Raw genomic sequence first — 21,829 nt, 5'->3', positions numbered from 1 at the left:
TATACCTTATTAAAAACAATCACATGACCCCATCTATCCCTATCAATAAATTTAGTGATTTCATCGTGGATCTGCCTTGGGGACAGCTTTGTTCCCCACCTGGTGTACTGAATGGCCCTCTTGGGCTTGGGCTGTCATTTCGTCAGCATGGATTCTGGCTACCAGTATCATATGCTGTTCTTTCTCAGGGGTGTAGCAGTGAGATAAAAATCTGTAAATTCCCCCTGGTGAAATCAAAAGATCTGATTAACCAGGTGAACTCCTGTGTGAAATGATCAGGGTCCTCAGAAAAATTCCCCAACTTATCTGCCAGATTTAGATCAGACACTGAAAAAAGTGCATTTCTTGATTTTTATCAGAAATGTCTCTTGGAGGCAGAACCATAGGGGCACTTAGTGATAACTTGCATAGCTATAGGTAATAGCTAAACCGAAAATTACCCCCTTGGTTAACCTGGAGTACCAAGGTCTCTCCTCACCCTTGGGTGTGTTTCCCCTGGGATAATCGCCTTGGTTGGAACAGCCATTTCCATAAATACAGAAGCTTTCACCAGAGCAATAGTTAGCTATTGAAGTTTTCTTCTCATGTTAAAATCCACCATGTAATTTAATTAAGAATTTAATGACTTTTCTAATGCTTATTGCTGTATTTCTTTTCAATCTTTTTGTAGATTCATCCTCCAATGCTTAACATCTAAAAGAGGTAACTAAAAAGGATGCTGCTAACCAGAATGACATTGACTTACAGTTCTCCCAACAGAGAAGGGACAGCCAGATGTTACCCCTTCACTAGGCTGACCTACGTCTTGTCTCATCCAGAAGTAGCTAATGATCGATTGCCCTTTACCCACTTTTAAGCACAAAAGGTTAAACAACTGGAGGAGGGAAATAGGGACAGAGTAAAGGGACATGCAGGTGATTAAACAGTTAGTCCCACTAGGGAGTTGTAAATAGAAAAAAAGAAGGGGGGAGACCCCTTTATGATTACTCAACAGAGCAGGTTTGCTTAACCACAAAACCATGTAACAGAAGCATGAGACATGCCCCCCAAATAATAAAACAATGGTGGTGTGAGACTCACACCCTGCCCAGTGAGCTCAGTAAGCTGATGGTCCCTAGGACATACTCTCTGCACACATAAAAAAACAGTAAGCTTGTAGATCTAGTTTGGTCATGTAGGGACAAGAAAACTCCACTGTTCAACCTGGAGGAGGAGCTGACGATGGAAGCATAATGTCTGTCTACTCAAGAAGGTCAAAGTTCTTCTCCCCTTCCCCACTTTTACTCTGATTATAAAACTGCAGCCCCAGTAAGTTCTGGGATACAGCCTTTCTCACCTGTCCACTTGTAAACCTCACAGTGTCCTATTCTAATAAATCACTTCTCTCAAAATCTCTCACTTTGCCTCTTGCTAAATTCTTTTCAGTGTTGAGACATAAAGGACTATGGTACCAGAGCTCTTTGGAGCCCCCCCAAAATGACACCTAACAGTTTTGTATATGCCTCTAGTCTGAAAAACCAATGTCAGAAGGGCAGAAAACTTCTCTTTTCAGTCGTCGTATTTCTCAATACCAAGCATAGTGCCTGGCACAAACACCTTCAATACGTGATGTTTCAAAATCAACTGGACAGTTCTATTGCTTCATTGCTTCTGTGTTTATATGCTTAGATCTCTGGGTTTGGGGCTAAGAGCTGATAGAAATATGAGCAAAGGGTTGAAAATAAAAACAATATAATCTCTATGGCCCCTTTTAATTCTAAACACCTTGGATGTTTAGGCTACCACTTCATTAAGATAAACTAAAGAGCACCACAAAGCACAGTGATTGATGTATCTGCTAGCATAAAGGCTGGCCTTCTGTTGGGAGGGGCATATTCACTGCAGAAGTGTGAATGTAATAATGTAGAAATAAGGAAGAAAGCATTTAGAAAAAATGGAGTACAAAGATAGTTTTAGATTTTTTTTAAAAACTACCACTTCTGAAATTAGGCCTCTATTTTTCTCAAATCTAAATTAGCTATTCAGAATAAGTCTTTACAGGGAAGACAAACTTTATTAAGGATTTAGTAGATTATATGGCTTGCACAGCTTTCCTACTAACCTAAAGCTTATGAATTTTAGCATCTATTGACTTTCAAACTGGGCATTAAATTCAGGGTGGGGAAGAGCACCAGTGCACCAAGCAAGGAGGACTCCTCTGTTTCAACCAGTGTAGCCGTATTCTACCTTCTTTAAAAACTGGGTTCCAGCACTCTGTGACCTGACAGAGGCTTCAGTGAATCCTTACATAAGCTTCACTAATAATATTCATTTATTCTTCAAAACATTTATGTCCCAGTTCCTTCCATTTCTGAGCCATCAACATAAAAGCCTGGAGATGTGAAGAATATCCAAGGCAGAGCTTTCTTTGACAGTAAACACACACACACACACACACAACTACTACATAAACCATATAAGTTACATGGAATTTTCCATTAGTAAATAAGTCACTTAAGCTTTATTAACAGAAGTATGAACTGTCTTCCATTTAGAGATTTGTTCTACCTTCTAAGATTAGAAGTATTCTTATATTGGCACAAGAAAGGCCTAATAAGTCTCCTTTACCTCCACGATTTCTAAGTATTATATACACTAGTTCTAAACACTTAATACTTAGGTAAAAGCAGAAATACTTACATAATTCCACAGAAAACAAAAGTATTTTTTGCATAAAAGACCTCAAAAATTCATAACTTGTACCTTTTTTAGGCTAAGTAGGCCATGTGACCAACTTTTACAACATAAAATGTTCCATTATATTTCCTATGAAGACTTCAGGATTCAATTATTCAGGCAAGTAAAATTTCCTCTTAGAAGTTTGCCACCCTACCCTAATACTAAACAGATAAATCTGAAAGTAATTTTGGAGTTGGCAACAGGAATGCTTTTAGCAATCTTGTTACCAATTCTATTACACGAGAGTCTATTATATCAAGGTGCAAAGCCAATGCACATCACCCTGCGAATCTATTTAAAAGAATATATTCTTGGGAGTGTGCAGGAAACATTTTTCTTGCCCAGGTCTTTTTTTTTTTTTTTAAGGATTCCAATGAAATAATACTAAGGATTTAGGTTTGAAATTTATGGAGAGTAAGAAAATAATGAGGCCCTATTTCTACCAGGGCTACTTGTTTGTAGCAACCCTGTGAGGTAGTTATTATCCCCATTTTACAGAGAAGGAAAACTGTGGCTCTGATAAATTCAGCAACTTTGGGTCCCACTGCTGGTAAGTATGAGGTTATCTTAATTACAAGTCTGTACATGGACTTTTTTGTTTTTGCCACACTGGTGGTTTACAAACGGGGTATTCTGAGTAGCAGGAAATGGGTATAACCAAACAAGAAGGGCTCCAGCCCTATATCCCGATCTGAACCAGAAGCAGCTATATTTTATGTTTTATATGCTGGGCTTAAGCCTAACAATTTAATTTTTCTTAAAAGGTTTCAAAACTAACATATTTAAACTACTACACTGTATTATGTATTAGGCCACCTACTTACCACAGATATGCTAGTTTATCTTCGTCATTTTCCCCCGGAGAGAACAATGAACTTTATTCAAAATTACATAATTCTACACAAAACAAAAATATTTTTGTATAAAAGGCTTCAACAACTCATAACTTACATCTTTTTAGCCTATGTAGCCCATGTAACGAACTTTTACAACACACAATGTTCTGTTATGTTTCCTATAAAGACTTCAGGATTCAATTTTTCAGGCAAGTATAGTTTTTATATTATGATGAAAATTGCCTATACTAATGAATTGCAGCCTTGGTTTTCTAATTAAGCTCTAACATGAGGAAGCAACTTTACCTAGGCAATTGCAGTAATTAATCCACCAAAAACCAATAAAAGCACCCTCCATTTTCCTTCCCTATCCAGAACCAACAATAAAAGCATCTGACAAATGTATGACATTAGAGATCTTAGTTGTTCTCTTAGGTAACACACTCAAACTAATGATTATACTCTATAGAAAATTAATTAATTAATTAATTAATACTTTATAGGAAAGAAATGTTAACCTCATTACTTTTCAAAAGGAAAAAAGTATCATTCCATAAGTGAAAATCATTTCCACCACTATTAACAAAAGAAGGGAATGAAAAAACAAACTCAATAAATCTTTCTGAAACACATTAGTAAGAAGTTTTAGTTTAATTTATTTGTTTAGAAGAGTGTAAGTAGTTCTCTAAAGGCAAGACTTTCAATAAAAGCAGCTAGTATTAAGATCATGGCTGTTAAACTAATGTCTTTCACAGAAAGTGGCTTTTCCTTTAAGTATTTCTCAAAATATCTTAGGACAGTCTTATCATTCTAAACAGTCTATAATTATACATATTATTTGTTGTCACTTTAAAATCTTGGGTAGAAAAAAAAGTACTAATAAACAAAGGGAGGATGAGAGTTTAAAAACAAACAAACAAAACCCAGCCTTGATCAGTCTAATAAATACAGTATTCAGAATGAGTACACAGCAAAAGTCCTCTCAATGGAGTGTACATTCACAGTACTGAACAAAAAATACAGACCTAAGAATTCCATTCTCTCGCTTCAGTAGACTGGCTTATTCATAACCACATCTTAAACCAGTGTGCTTTTCTCAGCTCCCTCTTTGTATTTAAAATGTAGTTCTAAGTTCCAGTGATAGACTCATTTTAATTTTTAGAAAAATGCTGGAAATTGTGAGCTATATTAAAGCAGTCTTATTGGAATGTTATTCCATTACAACTACAATGCCACTGTACAGATAATTACTGCTTAGGAACATGTGGAGTACCTTTTAAAAATAACCTTCCTTGAGGTACGGTTTTGTCTGTTGAGGCTGGATTTGCCTAAGCTCAGCTGGACCAAAAATATGGGAAATAAAAGAGGGGCCTTAGCTGGGCACTTGCAGTGCACACAACAGTTATGACTTTCAAGAAATTTTACTTACCTTTCTGTGAGGTTCAGACTGACGTTAAATCAGTTTGAAAAAGACTTCTCACAACTTTCTAGACAGCAATAGGGCTACTAGAATACCAAGATAATAGCTTCTCAAGTTGGCTGCTTTCCCAGTTTTGAGTAATTAAGTCTCCCTTCTTTGGGGTGGACCTACATGGTCTCCAAAGCTCCATCTTTACAGACATAATCATACCTCATATAAACAACCAAAATAATTCCTGCACACCACATTGTATTATTAGCCTTAGGCATCTTATAACATGGGAACATCACACAATAAAGTACATTTTCTTGAAAATGACCACCTATTATTTACTGTACCTAAAGTATACTACCATTAAGAATAATTGAGTGAATGCAGAAGCCAGCTTCTCTGGATCTTTAGTATTCCCTTTAATATTAATGGTTGTGATTAATACTTATGATACAGACTCACTAGTCTGCAAAACAACGGAGGTCAGTATTCATTAGATAAAACAACTATACCAATGGTTACTTCTAAATAACTTCAAAGAAATTATTACCTGAAAGTTTAAACAACAACAAAAAATTTATCTTCCACATAAGTTCTACAATAAAATAGTTTAAACACGTGATTGATTCTGCAAGTTCTTTTTCAAAACTGCTTCATACATTAGAAAATATTTTTCTTTGTCCGGCCTCACTCCTTTTTCTCTTCCTGCTTTTGTCCCCCTCGATATATAATATTATGGATGCAAACTCAAGAATTCAAGGTGTAAGGGATAATTTTGCTTCACAGATATCATGACTACATAGTATAGCAAAAACAAGATAAAAATTGAATAGACCTGAACTTAAAAATACAAATTAGGATATGTAATAAGATTATTTTGGAAAAATAGATATTTTCTCTACTAGAAACAGGAAAACATTCCACATTATTTTCTTTCCCAATTGCATGGTTTATTAGCATACATTCCAATAGTGTGCATGAAAAAATTTCTAAGCCACAGGTACTTAAGTGATTTCTTCAGCAGCATTCTGGCTAATTCAGTGGCCAAAAAAACATGATGTTTGGTCTCTAATTAGATGGAGTTAAGAAACAAAACCAAATTTCTGAGATTTAAGCTGATATGACTTAGCAAAAATCTGTTGTTACATCAGCTACAAGTTTCCCTTTTCCCAAAAAGGAAAAAAATTGACTGCTTAAAAGTGTCCAAACTTCCAGTAAACTTTTAACAGCTCATTTTCAGGTGACCTAGGAATGGAGTGAGCCATCTGTAAAGCCTGAAGTGGTCCAAATAACACAGATAACTTCATGATGGCTGAAAACAGATGCTGGCTCCAAGTCAGGTAATACCCAATCTTCAGTGTCAAGGAAGGAAACAATATCCAAGCTTCTAAAACATGTAACGACAAGTCCAGGAACGTGGCCGGATATAATCCAGAAACGTGGGCTGCAAGGGGGAAAAAAAAAAAAGGAAGAGTAGTTTATTTGTATGCTCTGTACATATGAGGTATGGGGTAGATTAAGGGGGTGCTGTTACGTATTGTACTGTCTTTTTAAAAATTTTATTATGTATTTATTTGTTTATTTTTGGTTACACTGGGTCTTTGATGCTGCCTGGGCTTTTCTCTAGTTGCGGCGAGTGGGGCTACTCTCTAGTTGCAGCGTGCAGGCTTCTCATTGTGGTGGCTCCTCTTGTTGTGAAGCAGAGGCTCTAGGGTGCATGGGCTTCAGGAGTTGCAGCACGTGGGCTCAGTGGTTGTGGCTCCCAGGCTCTAGAGCAACGGCTCAATAGCTATGGCACATAGGCTTAGCTGCTCTGCAGCATGTGAGATCTTCCCAGATCAGGGATCGAACCCAAATGTCTCCTGCATTGGCAGACAGACTCTTTACCACTGAGCCACCAGGGAAGCCCACGTACTGTACATGTCTTAAATGCCTTCCAGCATTTAAGCTATAAGCAGCTCACTAATTCAAAAAAAGTTCATTATTTTTATCTACAGCACAGATTTACTTGATTTAGAAGCTTTACATGAGGCTAAGTCCAGCAAAATTTACAAAACTGCATGGACTCCTGACCAAATTCCAAATAGACATTACCCTTTTTCTGTATCTTGTGTTTTATTTTATGAGCACCACCCAAAATCTAAATGGTGGTGGGATAAGGATGATAATATACACAAATTACTATAATAATACAAAGTTTAAAATTACTGAATTATCTAAATGAGGAAGAGGAGAAAGTTCAGAAATAGAAAAGAGATGGAGCAAGAATTGGAAAAAGCTTCACGGATGACACTGCATCCAAACTGGATTTTGATAAAATCTGACAGGTGAAATCTGAGTGAGCAGCAGACTGACGAGAGACAGAGTTCAGAGCAACTGGTTCAAATGCACAAAGGGGATTCGTAGGAAATAAGGAGGGGTTGAGAGCAGCACAGCAAAATCAGGGTGGACAGCAGAAGCTTTGGAAGGGAAATGGATTGATTTGATTTCGGGTATCTTTAGTTATGGGCTCCCCAGGTAGTGCAGTGGTAAAGAATCCAGCTGCCAATACAGGTGACGCAAGAGACACAGGTTCAATCCCTGAATGCTGCTGCTGCTGAGCCACTTCAGTCGTGTCCAACTCTGTGCGACCTCATAGACGGCAGCCCACCAGGCTCCCCCGTCCCTGGGATTCTCCAGGCAAGAACACTGGAGTGGGCTGCCATTTCCTTCTCCAATGCGTGAAAGTGACAAGTGAAAGTGAAGTCGCTCAGTCGTGTCCGACCCTCAGCAACCCCATGGACTGGAGCCCACTAGGCTCCTCTGCCCATGGGATTTTCCAGGCAAGAGTACTGGAGTGGAGTGCCATTGCCTTCTCCAGAACACTGTTATGAAGAGTTTATTACTTTAGGAAGGAAGAGGTAAAAGATAAATATTTGTGGGTTTGAATGGATATACATGCCACTGAGAAAACCCTGGAGAAGACCTGCATTTTCAGGGCACAGGAAGAATATTAGAAGGAGCTAAAGAAAAATCAGATGAGGAGGGAAAAAAGAGAGACAGAACCAAGAACTAGGAGAGTTCATGGGAAGAAAACAAAAGAAAAGTTCAAGGACAGTACAGTAAGATTAGATAAGTTACTGCTTTTATTCCACATTTCCCTCCCCTTAACATTAATTAATCACTGTCTCCACTACTCCCTTCCCCTTAATCCTGCCCACAACTCTCATAATCAGAGGACAAATAGGTTACTCTTCTACTCCAGTTTGATTGAAGACTCACATTTTTCAGAGGGCAGTGTTGACGTGCATACCACTCTTGAGAATAAAAACACAGGAGGACTGCATTGCCCGCAAAGAGGGAAGTCCACATCAGGACATTCCAAATTGGTCTTTTCCGACTGTCGTTGACAATAAAGTTGAAAGCCACTAAAGTTATGAAAACAACAAAAGTTACATACAGTCATCAAAACAATCTACCAGGAGTTTAGGAGACTCAGATGTTTGCTATAATCATTCAGTTACCATAAACAGCTTCAACTGTGTACATACAGTTCTATTCTGGCCACTGGTCATATAAGTAGAAACGAAGCTTCATTGTTAAAACTTATTAATCAGTGATTACTTAGAAATCAATCAGTATTCTGAATAGGTGAAAATACATATTCCATGAAAGCATTCATATTCTCACTTGTCCCTCTCCACCCCACCCAAAAAAAGGCTTAGTTTTTTTCAGAGGGTGAACACTGTGTTAAGAATGGCAAGGTTTTTTATAGTTTGTATGAGTCTTCAAGAGGTTATTTAGCTCATTTCCCAACATCAAAGTGTAAACATCTTGCAACAGAATTGTGTATAATTACTCAAAATGAATGTTCTTACCATCTGACAAACACTACCTTGATATGACTACTATCTAGTTTTCTACATCAATGTTCTGTTTTCTTTTAGCATTATACTCAGTACTCACGAGACGCCAAGACACTCACTTCCAAAGAACATGAAGAGCACAAAGAGCACTGGATAGAAAAAGCTCAAGCTCACAGCCAAGGCGTACTCGTGCACCGTGGCCGACACGGCAAAGACAGCTAACATGGCCACTGCCCTGAGCCTCTTCGTGAAAAACTGCAGTGAAAGGAAAAACATAAGGGCAACTTTCAAAAAGTAAGTCGTCAAACGTGCACTGCACAAGACACACTGAAAACGTACTAAAGGCACCCATTTAATCAGATCTGTATTTGCTTTTCTAAGTTTACTCCTCGGAGTAATACACATGTACTAAAATAATGACAAAAAACATTTGTGCTTAAAAATCCTTATTTCACTACATGAGGCATTTCCAAAACTAATGCTGAAAGACTGAGCATATCTTCAAAAACATTAGTAACTTATATCTGTAACACACTATGGTTGACAAAACCTAGTTTTCATTTATAAATGGACACAGAGTAACACTGTACGGTAGACTGGGCAGGTACCATTTGTACAGGTAACAAAACTAAGATTCAGAAACAAGGGACTTGCCTCATCCATAAGTCAAACTACCCTTACAAGTGAAGGACATTCACATACACTGTCATTTGTACCACAACACACTGTCATTCAGCCAACAGTGCCCTTACTTAACAATTCAAACCTACAATCCAGACATCAGTGTTAATCAGATACCAGTGTTAACTGTCTACATTTAAGTCAGTCTAAATAAATTCTGTTGTAAAGAATGTCTGGAAGACATACATTAATAACCTATACTGGAGAGTTGTAAATTCGACCATAGGAGCTTTCTCCACTTTTAACAAAAGGAACAGAAACAAAAACCAAATGGAGAAAGTAAGGGGGAGATTGGAGATTATCTGTTAGCAATGAGACTCCTTAAAAAAAAAAAAAAAAAATCAACCATTATGGGTGGATCATTTCAGCTTCTCCAAATGCCTCCATGCGTTCTTACATTGCAGCCGTGAAATCCAGAGTGAAGACATGGTCTTAATCCTAGCACCTGTACACACTGGTCCTCTATGCAGGACTACTCAAAGCAGAAGACTTCTGAGACCTTACGGGCTCACAAGAAAATTGCGGACAACTAAGGATAATTTCTTTCAGCTGTACAATACTAATACTTTTTGGAAAAGAATCTCTGTTTCTTCAACAATTTCAACTAAACCTCACTGCTCACCCAGAGAAAGTCCTTGTAAGCATAGTAATATAGCCAGTCATGGACCACCACATTCCAGGTCCTGTAATAGTTAGAGTACGATGTAGAGTTCCACCAATCCTGAGGAAAAAAAGCAAAGGTGTAAACACATAAACAAAGCCAAAGCAAAACCTCCTGAATCCTCCCAGAGAACATACGCACATAATGAGACATGCAGAGAGTGTGATGATAAATTGCTGGTCAAACACTGATGCAGAAAAATCTTCAAAGGCATTTTGGTTATTAGTGTTCAATGTGACATTAATCCTAATTCAACGGATGATTAAGTTCCCAGGTTCATTTTGTCTCATCGTCATCAAACAAGTTATGATGGAAGACACACCACATAATCATTAAGTAACCTAATGTTCATCTAAGTAACAATCACTTACCTTGCTAAAACACAATGAGAGAATTTGAAGGTCACAGACTCCGACTGTGTGATAACTCTCAAGATCAGTTTGCTGGTATCATAAACAGCAAAATGTAAGCTGCACAAGTGAGACAGCATAGGCGTATCTTGTTCCCTCTAAGATCAAACCAGTGGAAGAAGACATCTAAAACCTATACACTCACTGCTTTTTTGAGAGAAGAGTAGGGTAGGCCTAGAATGTTGTCAAAACATCAACAAACAAAACTCTAGAGGGCTTTGGGTAGGATTACAGAATACCACTGGGGGAGGAAATGGCAACCCACTCAGGGAATCTTGCCTGGAGAACTCCACGGACAGAGAAGCCTGACAAGCTACAGTCCACGGGGTCAAAAAGAGTCGGACACGACTGAAGCAACTTAGTTCAGAACACTATGAACCAATCTGCCTCAGCCTACAACTTAATATCAACTTTGGAAGCATAAGAATACTATCTGAAGCAGAATTAAAGCCTTTCAAAACAAAGGAGGGAAACATTACTTCCTTCATGAACTGTTGAACAATCTTACGTAGAACAATTTGCTGACATCACTCCTACAGCACCAGACAGCCAATTTCAAATAAAATAAATAGTCAAATAAAAAGTCAGCAAAGTTTCAGAATGCCCTCTGGACACATGCTTTCCCACTATAATCACCAGTATGGGATCCAGTAGAAAGCAAATGTGGATCTAAGGGAGCAGATGTTAGAGGTAGCAGAAAAGACAAGACTATGCCACCTTTATCAGCAACAAAATTTCTGACTTAATATTCGTAAAACCTGTGGGGAAAAATGACTTCACAACATTTATGTTAAAAAGCTAGTAGCCAACAATATTCAAATACTTAACAACGAGGAAACAAAACGTGAAAAGGAGAATGATGGGTCCAAGTACATGTTACCTTATAAAACATCCTGTCACCAAAGCGTAACATCTCAGCAAAGGCATTGAGCCAACAGTGCAAAAAGGCAAAAAAAGTAAGGAACAGTATCAGCGCACCTAAAAATAAGATGAATATTAGAGTCTTTCTAAATTGCTCATATACTAGTAAGTTAATTACATATTGTCATTTGCTTAGCTAAATTACTTTGTAAAATTAAAGTTATTATTCCCCTTATCCATTCCAGAAACGATATGGTATTTTTTGAAAGCTATTTCAACCCAGTAAAGAAATGACTTTCTTCCAAGTGGGTTTTATAGATGAAAATGACCCAGTTTGTTTTTAATGAAAATGCTTAAATGTATGGCTTAACTTGGTAGTAGACTTCTGTCATTCTAAAATACTCCATGCCTTTGAATCCATCCCACAACCTGGAAGCAACTTTCTAATACCTCTCTACCAGGCAAATGCCTGTTTATTTTTTAATACCAAATACTAAATAGCATCTCCACTATAAACAAAGTTCATCAGCACTTTATATACATTACACAGTATTTTAAAATATTCATTTATATGCCCATCCCTTTCAAAAATATTGTCTACTATGTGTAAGACTGTGTAGGAGAGACTATGACTGGCTGACCTGGCTATAACACACAATCCTTGAGCTTACGGAATTTGTAGCCTAGTGGGGAAGATATACGTAAGTAACACGTACTCTATCAGAAGGACAGATAGATTTATTGGAGTAAATCTTGAAGGGCAAGCAGGGAGTGGTACTAGAAAATGTCTCAGGGAGAGGGAAAGGAAGAGAGAACATGACGACAGGAAACAGTACCATTTGATGGGTAGAGAAAAGAGAAAGAGTAAGTAAAGGAAACTAAGCTGTTCACTGCTATGTACGGCATGGCCAGAAAGAATAAGAGGGGCAAGAGAGACTTTAACATGCGGTCAACAGCATTCAATGCTTCATGGAGATCAAACAGATTAAGGGCTAAACCAACTACTGGAGGAGGTCAGTGATTTTAATAAAGGCCATTTCAATGGCCTGGTCCAATCAGGAGCCGGAGTACAGTGACTGAACAGTGAATGAGAAGATAAAGCATAAATATGGACTATGTGCATTCACTACAGTCAGAGAAAGCAAAACTTGAGTGAAAGTGAGACGACAAATGGAAACAATAGCCAGAGACAGGAAGTATGCTTCATTTGTGGGATATATGGAAAGAGAACAGAGATGGGTATAGATGTGTAGATGAGTTTATAGTGAAAAGCAGGTCAGTCAAAGGTGCTCATATGCAATAGCTTTCTGCTTTCCTTGCAATTTCATGAATGGCCATATTAACAAGTACCCACATTACCTGGCAAGATGGAGTTAAATATACATAAGATCAGAACACGAGCGCTAAAGGGCTCCTGCTTGATATTCCGAAATAAGGGGGTGCAGATTCTTTCAAAGACGTAGTACACATAAAAAAGGCAACCAAAAACCTGGAACATAACAAAGATCATTAGAATAATGGTGGCTTGATCAGGAAAGATAAAAAGTGATTTTTTTTCCTTCAAAAGATACATACGTGATCCATACACTAATGTTTATATATATATATATATATATATATATATACACACACACACACACCATTTAACATGAGTGTATAAGATTGCTGAACTTTAATCCTTCAGAGATAGTACTCAAGGCTAATATCTATCATACCCATTCTCTAGCCTTTACCAAATGGCATTTTTAAAAGATCAGACTTTGAAATCTGCTTTTCCTGTTACATGAAACCCATAACAAAAAAACCTATTTCATAAATGGGTATTTGACTGACACAAGATTTTAAAATTTGTTCTTCTGGGATTTATGATACAGATAAGGGGTTGGGGGAGTGTCAGACCACATCTACATATACATATATATATATATAAATAATAAAATAAAAAACAGAAAGGGAGGGGAAAATTAGTGTAGATGCAAACGGAAGTAACCACATAGAATTACTTTAATTACAGTAAAAAGTTTGATTATAGAAAATTACTTTTGATGTGTTGGCAAAGCAAATACCAGTTACTGTACTGGGAAGAGTTTCCACTTATACAAGATATCTAGAATAGTCAAATTCATAGAATCAGAAACAACACTGGTAAATGCTAGAGGCTAGGGTAAGGAGAGGGGACGAGGAGTTAGTGTTTAATGGGTGAAGGTGAAATTTAGGAAGGTGAAAAATTTCGGGACATGGATGATGGTGAGAGTTGCACAATAACATGAATGTACTTGGTGCCACTGAACTGTACAGTTAAACATGGTTAAAACAGTATGTTGTATACTATGTGATTTTACCACAATATTAAAATACATATATATATACACACACACACACACATACATATATATACATATATAAGACTTCAGTAAGAGTTTTAGAGCTCCTGGTAGACATAAATTTACCAACATTTTAAATATATTAAGTTATTATTGTATTCAAATCCCCATCTACCAATCAACAAACCTCAGGCACAAAAAAATTTACCTGTGCAAACTGCATAGTCACATAACCCCATCTTACAGTGGGGGTCCTAAAAAGGAAGAAACAAAACAACTTTCTCAATAAAGTAAATAACTGAACTTTAAAAAAGATCCTCACAGTATTTTCCCCACACAGAACATCATTTTTGACGTAGGAAATACATGTATAATTCTGTTGAGAATTACTACAATCCAATCAGGTTGCTAGAATCACCATTTGGGATTTCCTACGCCAGTGGGACTCCTGCTCTGTACGCCTGCATGAACTGGCCCACCTAACCGCCTCACTCCTGGCACATTCTGGTGCTATCCCATTTCTGCTTCCTAGTGCCATTACCTGGGATAGCTGTCACGGTAGATGAGGGTAGGAGCAAACAAGAAGTACAAGTACTGGTTGACTGTGGGTACTGGAACAGTGCCTGGAAAAAGGAAACTATGTTAGACTGGAGGCTCTTCATTTTCTTTCAGCAAAACTGAAAGGGGAAAATAAGCACATAATAGGGAAGACAAATAGCTACCTCTCCTTAGCTCATGATGTTTCCTCTTGCTCTGTCAAAAATGATGACTTCTTATCCCTAAATTAACTGAATATTACCAATCCCTCTGTGGGCTTCCCTGGTGGCTCAGATGCTAAAGCACCTGCCTGCAATGCGGGAGACCTGCGTTCAATCCCTGGGTCAGGAAGATTCTCTAGAGAAGGAAATGACAACCCACTCCAGTACTCATGCCTGGAAAACTCCATGGACAGAAGAGACTAGTAGGCTATAGTCCATGGGGTTGCAAAGAGTCAAACACAAGTGAGTGACTTCACTTTTAATTCTTTTAAGTTAAGTTATTCCTGTGGCTCCTTGATTTGGAAGGAGAAAGCACATAGGCATAATGAATCTATTAACATTCTACAGAGGCAGAACACTCTCTGACATAAATCACAGAAAAATCCTCTATGACCCACCTCCCAGAGTAATGGAAATAGAAACAATAAACAAATGGGACCTAATTAAAATCGTTTGCACAATAAAGGACTATAAGCAAGGTGAAAAGGCAGCTTTCAGAATGGGAGAAAATAACAGTAAACGAAACAACTGACAAAGAATTAATCTCCAAAATATACAAGCAGCTGCGTGCTGCTCAACACCAGAAAAACAAACAACCCAACCAAAAAGTGAGCAAAGAACTAAACAGACATTTCTCCAAAGAAGACATACAGATGGCTAATAAACACATGAAAAGACGCTCAACATAACTCACTATTAAAGAAATGCAAATCAAAACCACAATGAGGTATCATCTCACAGCAGTCAGAAAAGCCACCACCAAAAAGTCTACAAACAATAAATGCTGGACAGGGTGTGGAGAAAAGGGAGCGCTCTTACACTATTGGTGAGAATGCAAACTGGTACAGCCGCTATGGAGAACAGTGGTAGATTCCTTAAAAAACTGGAAATAGAACTGCCAGACGACCCAGCAATCCCACTGCTGGGCATACACACTGAGGAAACCAGAATTGAAAGAGACACATATACCCCAATGTTCACTGCAGCACTGTTTACAATAGCCAGGACATGGAAGCAACCTAGACGTCCACTGCCAGACGAATGGATAAGCAAGTCGTGGTACATATAAAATAGGATATTACTCATTTCCCATTGGAACGCATCTGAGTCAGTTCTAATGAGGTGGATGAACCCGGAGCCTATTATACAGAGTGAAGTCAGTCAGAAAGAGAAACACTAATACTGTATATTAAGGCATATATATGAAATTTAGAAAGACAGTAATGATGATCCTATATGCAAGACAGCAAAAGAGACACATATGTAAAGAACAGACTTTTGGACTCTGTGGGAGAAGGCAAGGGTGGCATGATTTGAAAGAATAGCATTGAAACAAGTATATTACCATATGTAAAACAGATGACCAGGGCAAGTTTGATGCATGAAGCAGGGCACCCAAAGCCAGGGCTCTGGGATAACCCAGAGGGATAGGGTGAGGAGGGAAGTGGGAGGGGGGTTCAGGATGCAGGGGACACTTGTGTACCTGTGGCCAATTCATGCTGATGTATGGCAAAAACCATCACAATATTGTCAAGTAATTATCCTCAAATTAAAATAAATTAAAAAAAACACAAAACATTCTACACAAATAATGCAAAGTTGCAAGAGTCTAATAATCAGTGTTTTTAAATTTGGGTTGCTACAAAGGTAAAACAGAAACAATCAGGAAACAGCAAGAAAGTCTTCCAAATCAATACAGACCATATATATATATATATATTTCTCCTTCCTAACAAGTTGGGTTTTTTGTTTTTTGGATCCTTATATTTAAAATCAAACATAATGTCTACAGAATGTAATATACAATCAATCCCAGTAAATACCCTAAGGTTGAAATACCCTATGAACAATCCTTTGAATTCTGGAATTACATACTTGATTTCTCCTTGGCTGAATTGAGTACCCGAGGCACATTCTCTCTGACAAATGAGTGGGTCTTCATTATAAAACGAATCTGCAAAGGAGAGGGAAGGAAAGATGACTTTTCTATCACTGTCTTATCTCCTATAAGCAACCACTGAACAGCACAAGATTATAATCACATAAAGAGCTATTAATTTTGTATATGCCAATTCAAACTCACCTTAACGGACTAAAACAGTGAAGACCTCTAAAGAGGGATATGTTATTACTCAAATTATTTTGCATTTAACACCTCTATTACATGTATATTATGAATTGAAAAATTAAAAGCCTGTTCAAAGAAAGTCTCCTGAAATAGTCCTTTCCATCAAACAGAGCATTACAGACAACCAAGAAGAGCGTTGCTGTTACTGCTGTTCAGTGGCTGTCACGTCCAACTCTTTGCCACTCCATGGACTGCAAACCGCCAGGGTTCCCTGTCCTTCACTATCTCCTGAAGTTTGCTCAAACTCATGCCAATTGAATCGGTGATGCCAAACAACCATCTCAACCTCTGATGCCCTCTTCTCCTGCCCTCAATCTTTCCCAGCATCAGGGCCTTTTCCAGTGAGTTGGCTCTTCACATCAGGTGGACAAAGTATTGAAGCTTCAGAATTAGTCCTTCCTAACGAATATTCAGGACTGATTTCCGTTCAGATCGATTGGTTTGATCTCCCTGCAGTCCAAGGGACTCTCAAGTGTCTTCTTCAGCACCACAGTTCGAAAATATCAATTCTTTGCTGCTCAGCCTTTTTTATGGTCCAACTCTCACATCCGTACATAACCACTGAAAAAACCATAGCTTTGACTTGATGGACCTTTGTCAGCAGCGATGTCTCTGCTTTTTAATATGCTGTCTAGGTTTGTCATAGCTTTCCTTCCGAGGAGCAAGTGTCTTTTAACTTCATCGCTGTACTAGCCACCTGCAGTGATTTTGGAGCTCAAGAAAAGAAAATCTGTCATTGCTTCCACTTTTCCCCCTTCTTTTTGCCGTGAAATTATGGGACCAGATGCTATGAACTCAGTTTTTTGAATGCTGAGTTTTAAGCCAGCTTTTTCACTCCCCTTTTTCACCCTCATCAAAAGGCTCTATAGTCCTTCTTCACTTTCTGCCATTAGAGTGGTATCATCTGCATATCTGAAGTTGTTGTTATTTTTCCCAGCAATCTGGATTCTAACTTGTGATTCATCCAGCCCGGCATTTTGCATAATGTACTGTGCATATAAGTTAAACAAGCAGGGTGACAATATAAAGCCTTAAGGTACTCCTTTCCCCATTTTGAACCAATCCATTGTTACATTACAGATAGCCAATATAAGTCAGAAAATTCTGAAGGGCATACAAGCAAAATAAATCTTTTAGATGGTTATATGACAAAACAATCAATCTGACACTTTAAAAGTAGAGTTTTTAATGACAAAAAAATTTTCTAATTTAGATGGCTTCTACAAAAAATGTTCAAAAACTGAATTTGAATTCATCCAGAATAGTTCAATTTATTTCAATTATCAAGAATTAGAGAACACTGAAGATAGAACAAATTTTAAAAGATGATCTAGCTAACACTTTAATTTTATAATTAAGAGCCTAAAGAACTAGATATGAAAATGTATCCAACTACTAAACAAAAGTAACTGAATTATTATTAACTAAGCAAATCATTGCACTAGGCACACTCAAAATCTTACCTGTTCTAATATAACAATGCACCGGGAAGCTGGTGGTAGTGTATATGCTAACACAACATAAAGTGGTCCTAAACCTAGAACTCCAATCTGGAAGACCACAAAAAGGAAGCAGTGTATGAAAGAATGGACCACTGGGTGAGAAGTCCTGTGATAGCCTCTGGCCCAGCGTTGAAACAGGAAATAAGGAACTGTCAGTGTACATAAGAACATGGTGAGCCACGTCCACAAAACAACAGTAAGTTTCCCAAAAGCATAAGACATGAGATTGAACTCAAGCACCAGCCTGGGGAGGAAAAACACAAAGAACACAGAAGTGCATTTTTTAATACACACTTATTCATAAAATTCAAAACTTTCAGACCCCAAACCCTCAACTTCAGGAAACAACACTAATAAACAGAGTCATGGATATAACATTTGTGCTCCTAAGCCTCCACTTCACAATTTATTTTCTAAAAGCCATAGGATAATATGGTCTTTGAACATATGATATCTAAAATACTCAGAACTTCCCAATGAGTAGATTCTCACATTAATGTATTTTAAACTCTGAAATGTTCTATGGCAAAGTTAATATCTGAACTGTTCGAACAGCAATCAGTTATGTACAAACGACGGTTTTTCAGAAAGAAATAGTACAATCTGAAAATCTAATATACATTACATCATTATCTCAAATTTCAAACATTAAATTCCAATAAGCTACCCGATTTTTTGAAACAAAATATAACACATACCACAGTAGAAAAATTGATGTTATATATACAAAATTCTTTCCAAATTTTCCTAAAGGAAAATTACCTAGAAACAACTAATATGGCCTATTAAAACAGACCATTTAAAAAGTTAAAAGTAATAAAACTTTTAATATTCCTTTTGGTTGTACTTTTCAAGAGAGAGGAATCCCACTCTTGAACCAGCTGCTCTGGGATTTTCTGAAGCAGTTTAACTGAATCTTTTTTTTTTCCAGAATATAAATACAGGGAAAACTCTCAACACCCCATGCATCCACTAAACAGGTATGCTGTCTTACCTTCCTTCATCAATGTAATCTACTGCAAGTGTGCTGAGAATGAAGAGAATGAGGAGGGCAATGAACATGTGATATATTGTTCTGATGTGGTCCACCTCAAACAGCTCACTATAAATACAGTTCAAATAAAATTAATCAGCATTTTAAAACACCAAATATTAAAGACTTTACTTCAAAGTAGTTCAGAAGATGCTTGATCCATGTTCCAAAACGATCTCAACAGTAATCATGAAACATTACTAATGAGTATCAGTATTCTTATAAAGAAATGAATAATAATTACCTACTCACAGAGCATTTCAAAAGAAATGCTCATTACCTACTCAAAATGCACTTTTAATTTTCAGTTCACAAATGAGGTTGCCACAATTAGTCTACATAGCCTATTTTTCCCCCATAAAATCTACATAACTGCTATGATGGATCCATATTGATACATGGCAGAAATTAACACAATATTGTAATTATCCTTCAATTAAAAATAAACAAAATAAGGAGGCTTCCCTGGTGGTCCAGTGGCTAAGACTCTGAGGTTCCAATGCAGGGGGCCTGGGTTTGATCCCTGGTCAGGGAACTAGATCTCACATGCTGCAGCTAAGAGTTTGTACACTGCAACTAAGGATTCCATGTGCCTCAACTGAAACCCAGCACAGCCAAATAAACAAATATTAACAATTAAGGAAAAAAAATCTGTACAACTAGGGTTCTAAAATAAATAAATTTGAGAAAACTATCAAGTCTCAAAGCCTAGCCAAAGAGAGATGAAAAAAACTTATGTATCAAGAAGGCAGCAATACTCTCTCAAAAGTGGTTTACCTAATTGGGAAAGTTTTGTTCCAGCTCTTTGGGTAACCAATTCTCTGAAGCACAACTTCAAGGAATTTATCAGAGGACCAATAACCACTCTTACATACAACTTCTCCTTTGAAACCAGAGACAGAACCAAAAAAATCAAAGGAGAAGCTGCTGCTGCTGCTGCTGCTAAGTCGCTTCAGTCGTGTCCGACTCTATGCGACCCCAGAGACGGCAGCCCGCCAGGCTCCCCCGTCCCTGGGATTCTCCAGGCAAGAACACTGGAGTGGGTTGCCATTTCCTTCTCCAATGCATGAAAGGGAAAAGTGAAAGAGAAGTTGCTCAGTCGTGTCCAACTCTAAAGACCCCATGGCCTGCAGCCTACCAGGCTCCTCCGTCCATGGGATTTTCCAGGCAAGAGTACTGGAGTGGGGTGCCACTGCCTTCTCCAAAAGAGGAGCAAGAGATGGCAAATGTACAAAAAGAAGTATCAAAACTAATGGATTATATGAACACAGAACAAACATTCATAGACTACACAGTGATTCTAACAATCAGAATAGCTTGATTTTTAAAAATTCAAACAAATAACCAAAACAACTAAAAATACTTACTCTAAGACAGATCGCCTTGTAACAAAAATCTTTCCATGTTCCGGAGGTGCTCTCAGATCTCTGGGAAGACCAAAAATTAAAATAAAATATGAGTACTTCAAGTATTACAAGAAATTTAAACCTATGGCTAAAGAGAAGGAATAAATACTACCAACTATAGCTTGTAATATTAATTAACTGCCTTCTCACTATGACCCAGGTACTGTGTTAGGGTTTTATGCATGTTAACACATTTGCTCCTTCTGAACAATGCTATGAGGTAGGTGCAGACATATCTGATTAGGAAGGAAGAGATGTTAGGCAAACCTAACCAGAGCAGCACTTAAAGCCTCCTGGAAATGCCCGCCCAGCCCCTATGGAGATAGAAGCATTCCTGGAATGACAGGTTGACAACCACTCTTCCTTCTCCTAAATATTCCTAAGGACAAGACTCCAGCCATACTTTACTCAGTTCACATACTATTATTGATCTGTCCTCCAAAACGGCACTGATACGTATGATCCCTTGTGGCTCAGCTGGTAAAGAATCCGCCTACAATGGGGAGACCAGGGTTTTGATCCCTGGGTTGGGAAGATCCCCTGGAGAAGGGAAAGGTTACCCACTCCAGTATTCTGGCCTGGAGAATTCCATGGACTGTATAGTCCATGGGGTCGCAAAGAGTCGGACACAACTTTCACGACTCACAACAACAACCCCTAAGGTCTTCCAACAATCCCCAACAGCCTCATGATCTAAAAAAGTGCCTCCAGTTACTAAAACCTCCCATTTTAACATCTATCTCTATCATCTTCTTCAGGGTGTCTTGTAGTACCGCTAGCACTTCTCGTGACTCTCCTGATCAAAACTGTTCTCCAGAACAGCAGACTGTCAGAGACCAACGAGGCATAAAACCAAAGAAAGCACAAAATGGCCAATTAGCACACACTGGCCTTTGACAGCCCTCCCTTCCCTCTATGGCTCTGGATGACAGACCAAAAAGAATAACTACTTGCATTGTACTTTATTACAAGTACTGTACAGAGTACAATAGGGAGGCAGGATAATGATCTAGAGAAGAGTACTGATGCTGGAGACAGACTCTGGGTTCAAATTCCCACTGTGTTATCTTGGACATTTAACTGCTCTGTGCTTCAGTTTCCCAAACTTATAACATGCGGACAGTTAAAGTATCTGCCTCATAGGGTCACTGTTTCGTTTAAAGGTAAAGATTTCAGCAAGCGTTGGCCAGGTTATTTTATGAGTCAGCATAGTCTTAAATGAGGTATGCTGTTTGTTACAATCCACATAGTAAGA

At 38.0% G+C, this 21,829-nt stretch overlaps 1 protein-coding gene across 4 annotated transcripts in view; it reads right to left on the bottom strand.

The window, feature by feature from the left end:
- Window positions 1-4,190: 4,190 nt before the first annotated feature.
- Window positions 4,191-21,829, bottom strand: part of SOAT1 (sterol O-acyltransferase 1) — a 61,234-nt gene continuing 43,595 nt past the window's right edge. For all 4 annotated transcript variants that reach the window (XM_010850146.1, XM_010850148.1, XM_010850147.1 and 1 more), the window contains 12 exons: window positions 20,536-20,595; window positions 19,130-19,237; window positions 18,097-18,379; window positions 16,381-16,459; window positions 14,289-14,370; window positions 13,956-14,001; window positions 12,783-12,912; window positions 11,443-11,540; window positions 10,114-10,212; window positions 8,930-9,065; window positions 8,227-8,372; window positions 4,191-6,409 (listed from right to left, as the gene is read on the bottom strand). In XM_010850146.1, coding sequence (XP_010848448.1) covers window positions 6,353-6,409; window positions 8,227-8,372; window positions 8,930-9,065; window positions 10,114-10,212; window positions 11,443-11,540; window positions 12,783-12,912; window positions 13,956-14,001; window positions 14,289-14,370; window positions 16,381-16,459; window positions 18,097-18,379; window positions 19,130-19,237; window positions 20,536-20,595 — 1,324 coding nt within the window. In that variant the 3' untranslated portion in view covers window positions 4,191-6,352. The remainder of the gene's footprint in view (window positions 6,410-8,226; window positions 8,373-8,929; window positions 9,066-10,113; window positions 10,213-11,442; window positions 11,541-12,782; window positions 12,913-13,955; window positions 14,002-14,288; window positions 14,371-16,380; window positions 16,460-18,096; window positions 18,380-19,129; window positions 19,238-20,535; window positions 20,596-21,829) is intronic.

This window comes from Bison bison, unplaced genomic scaffold (genome assembly GCF_000754665.1).
Source record: "Bison bison bison isolate TAMUID 2011002044 unplaced genomic scaffold, Bison_UMD1.0 scf7180017864289, whole genome shotgun sequence".
Lineage (NCBI taxonomy): Eukaryota > Metazoa > Chordata > Mammalia > Artiodactyla > Bovidae > Bison > Bison bison.
Note: the sequence above shows the minus strand (reverse complement) of the source record. Positions and strands in the feature narration are given on the sequence as shown.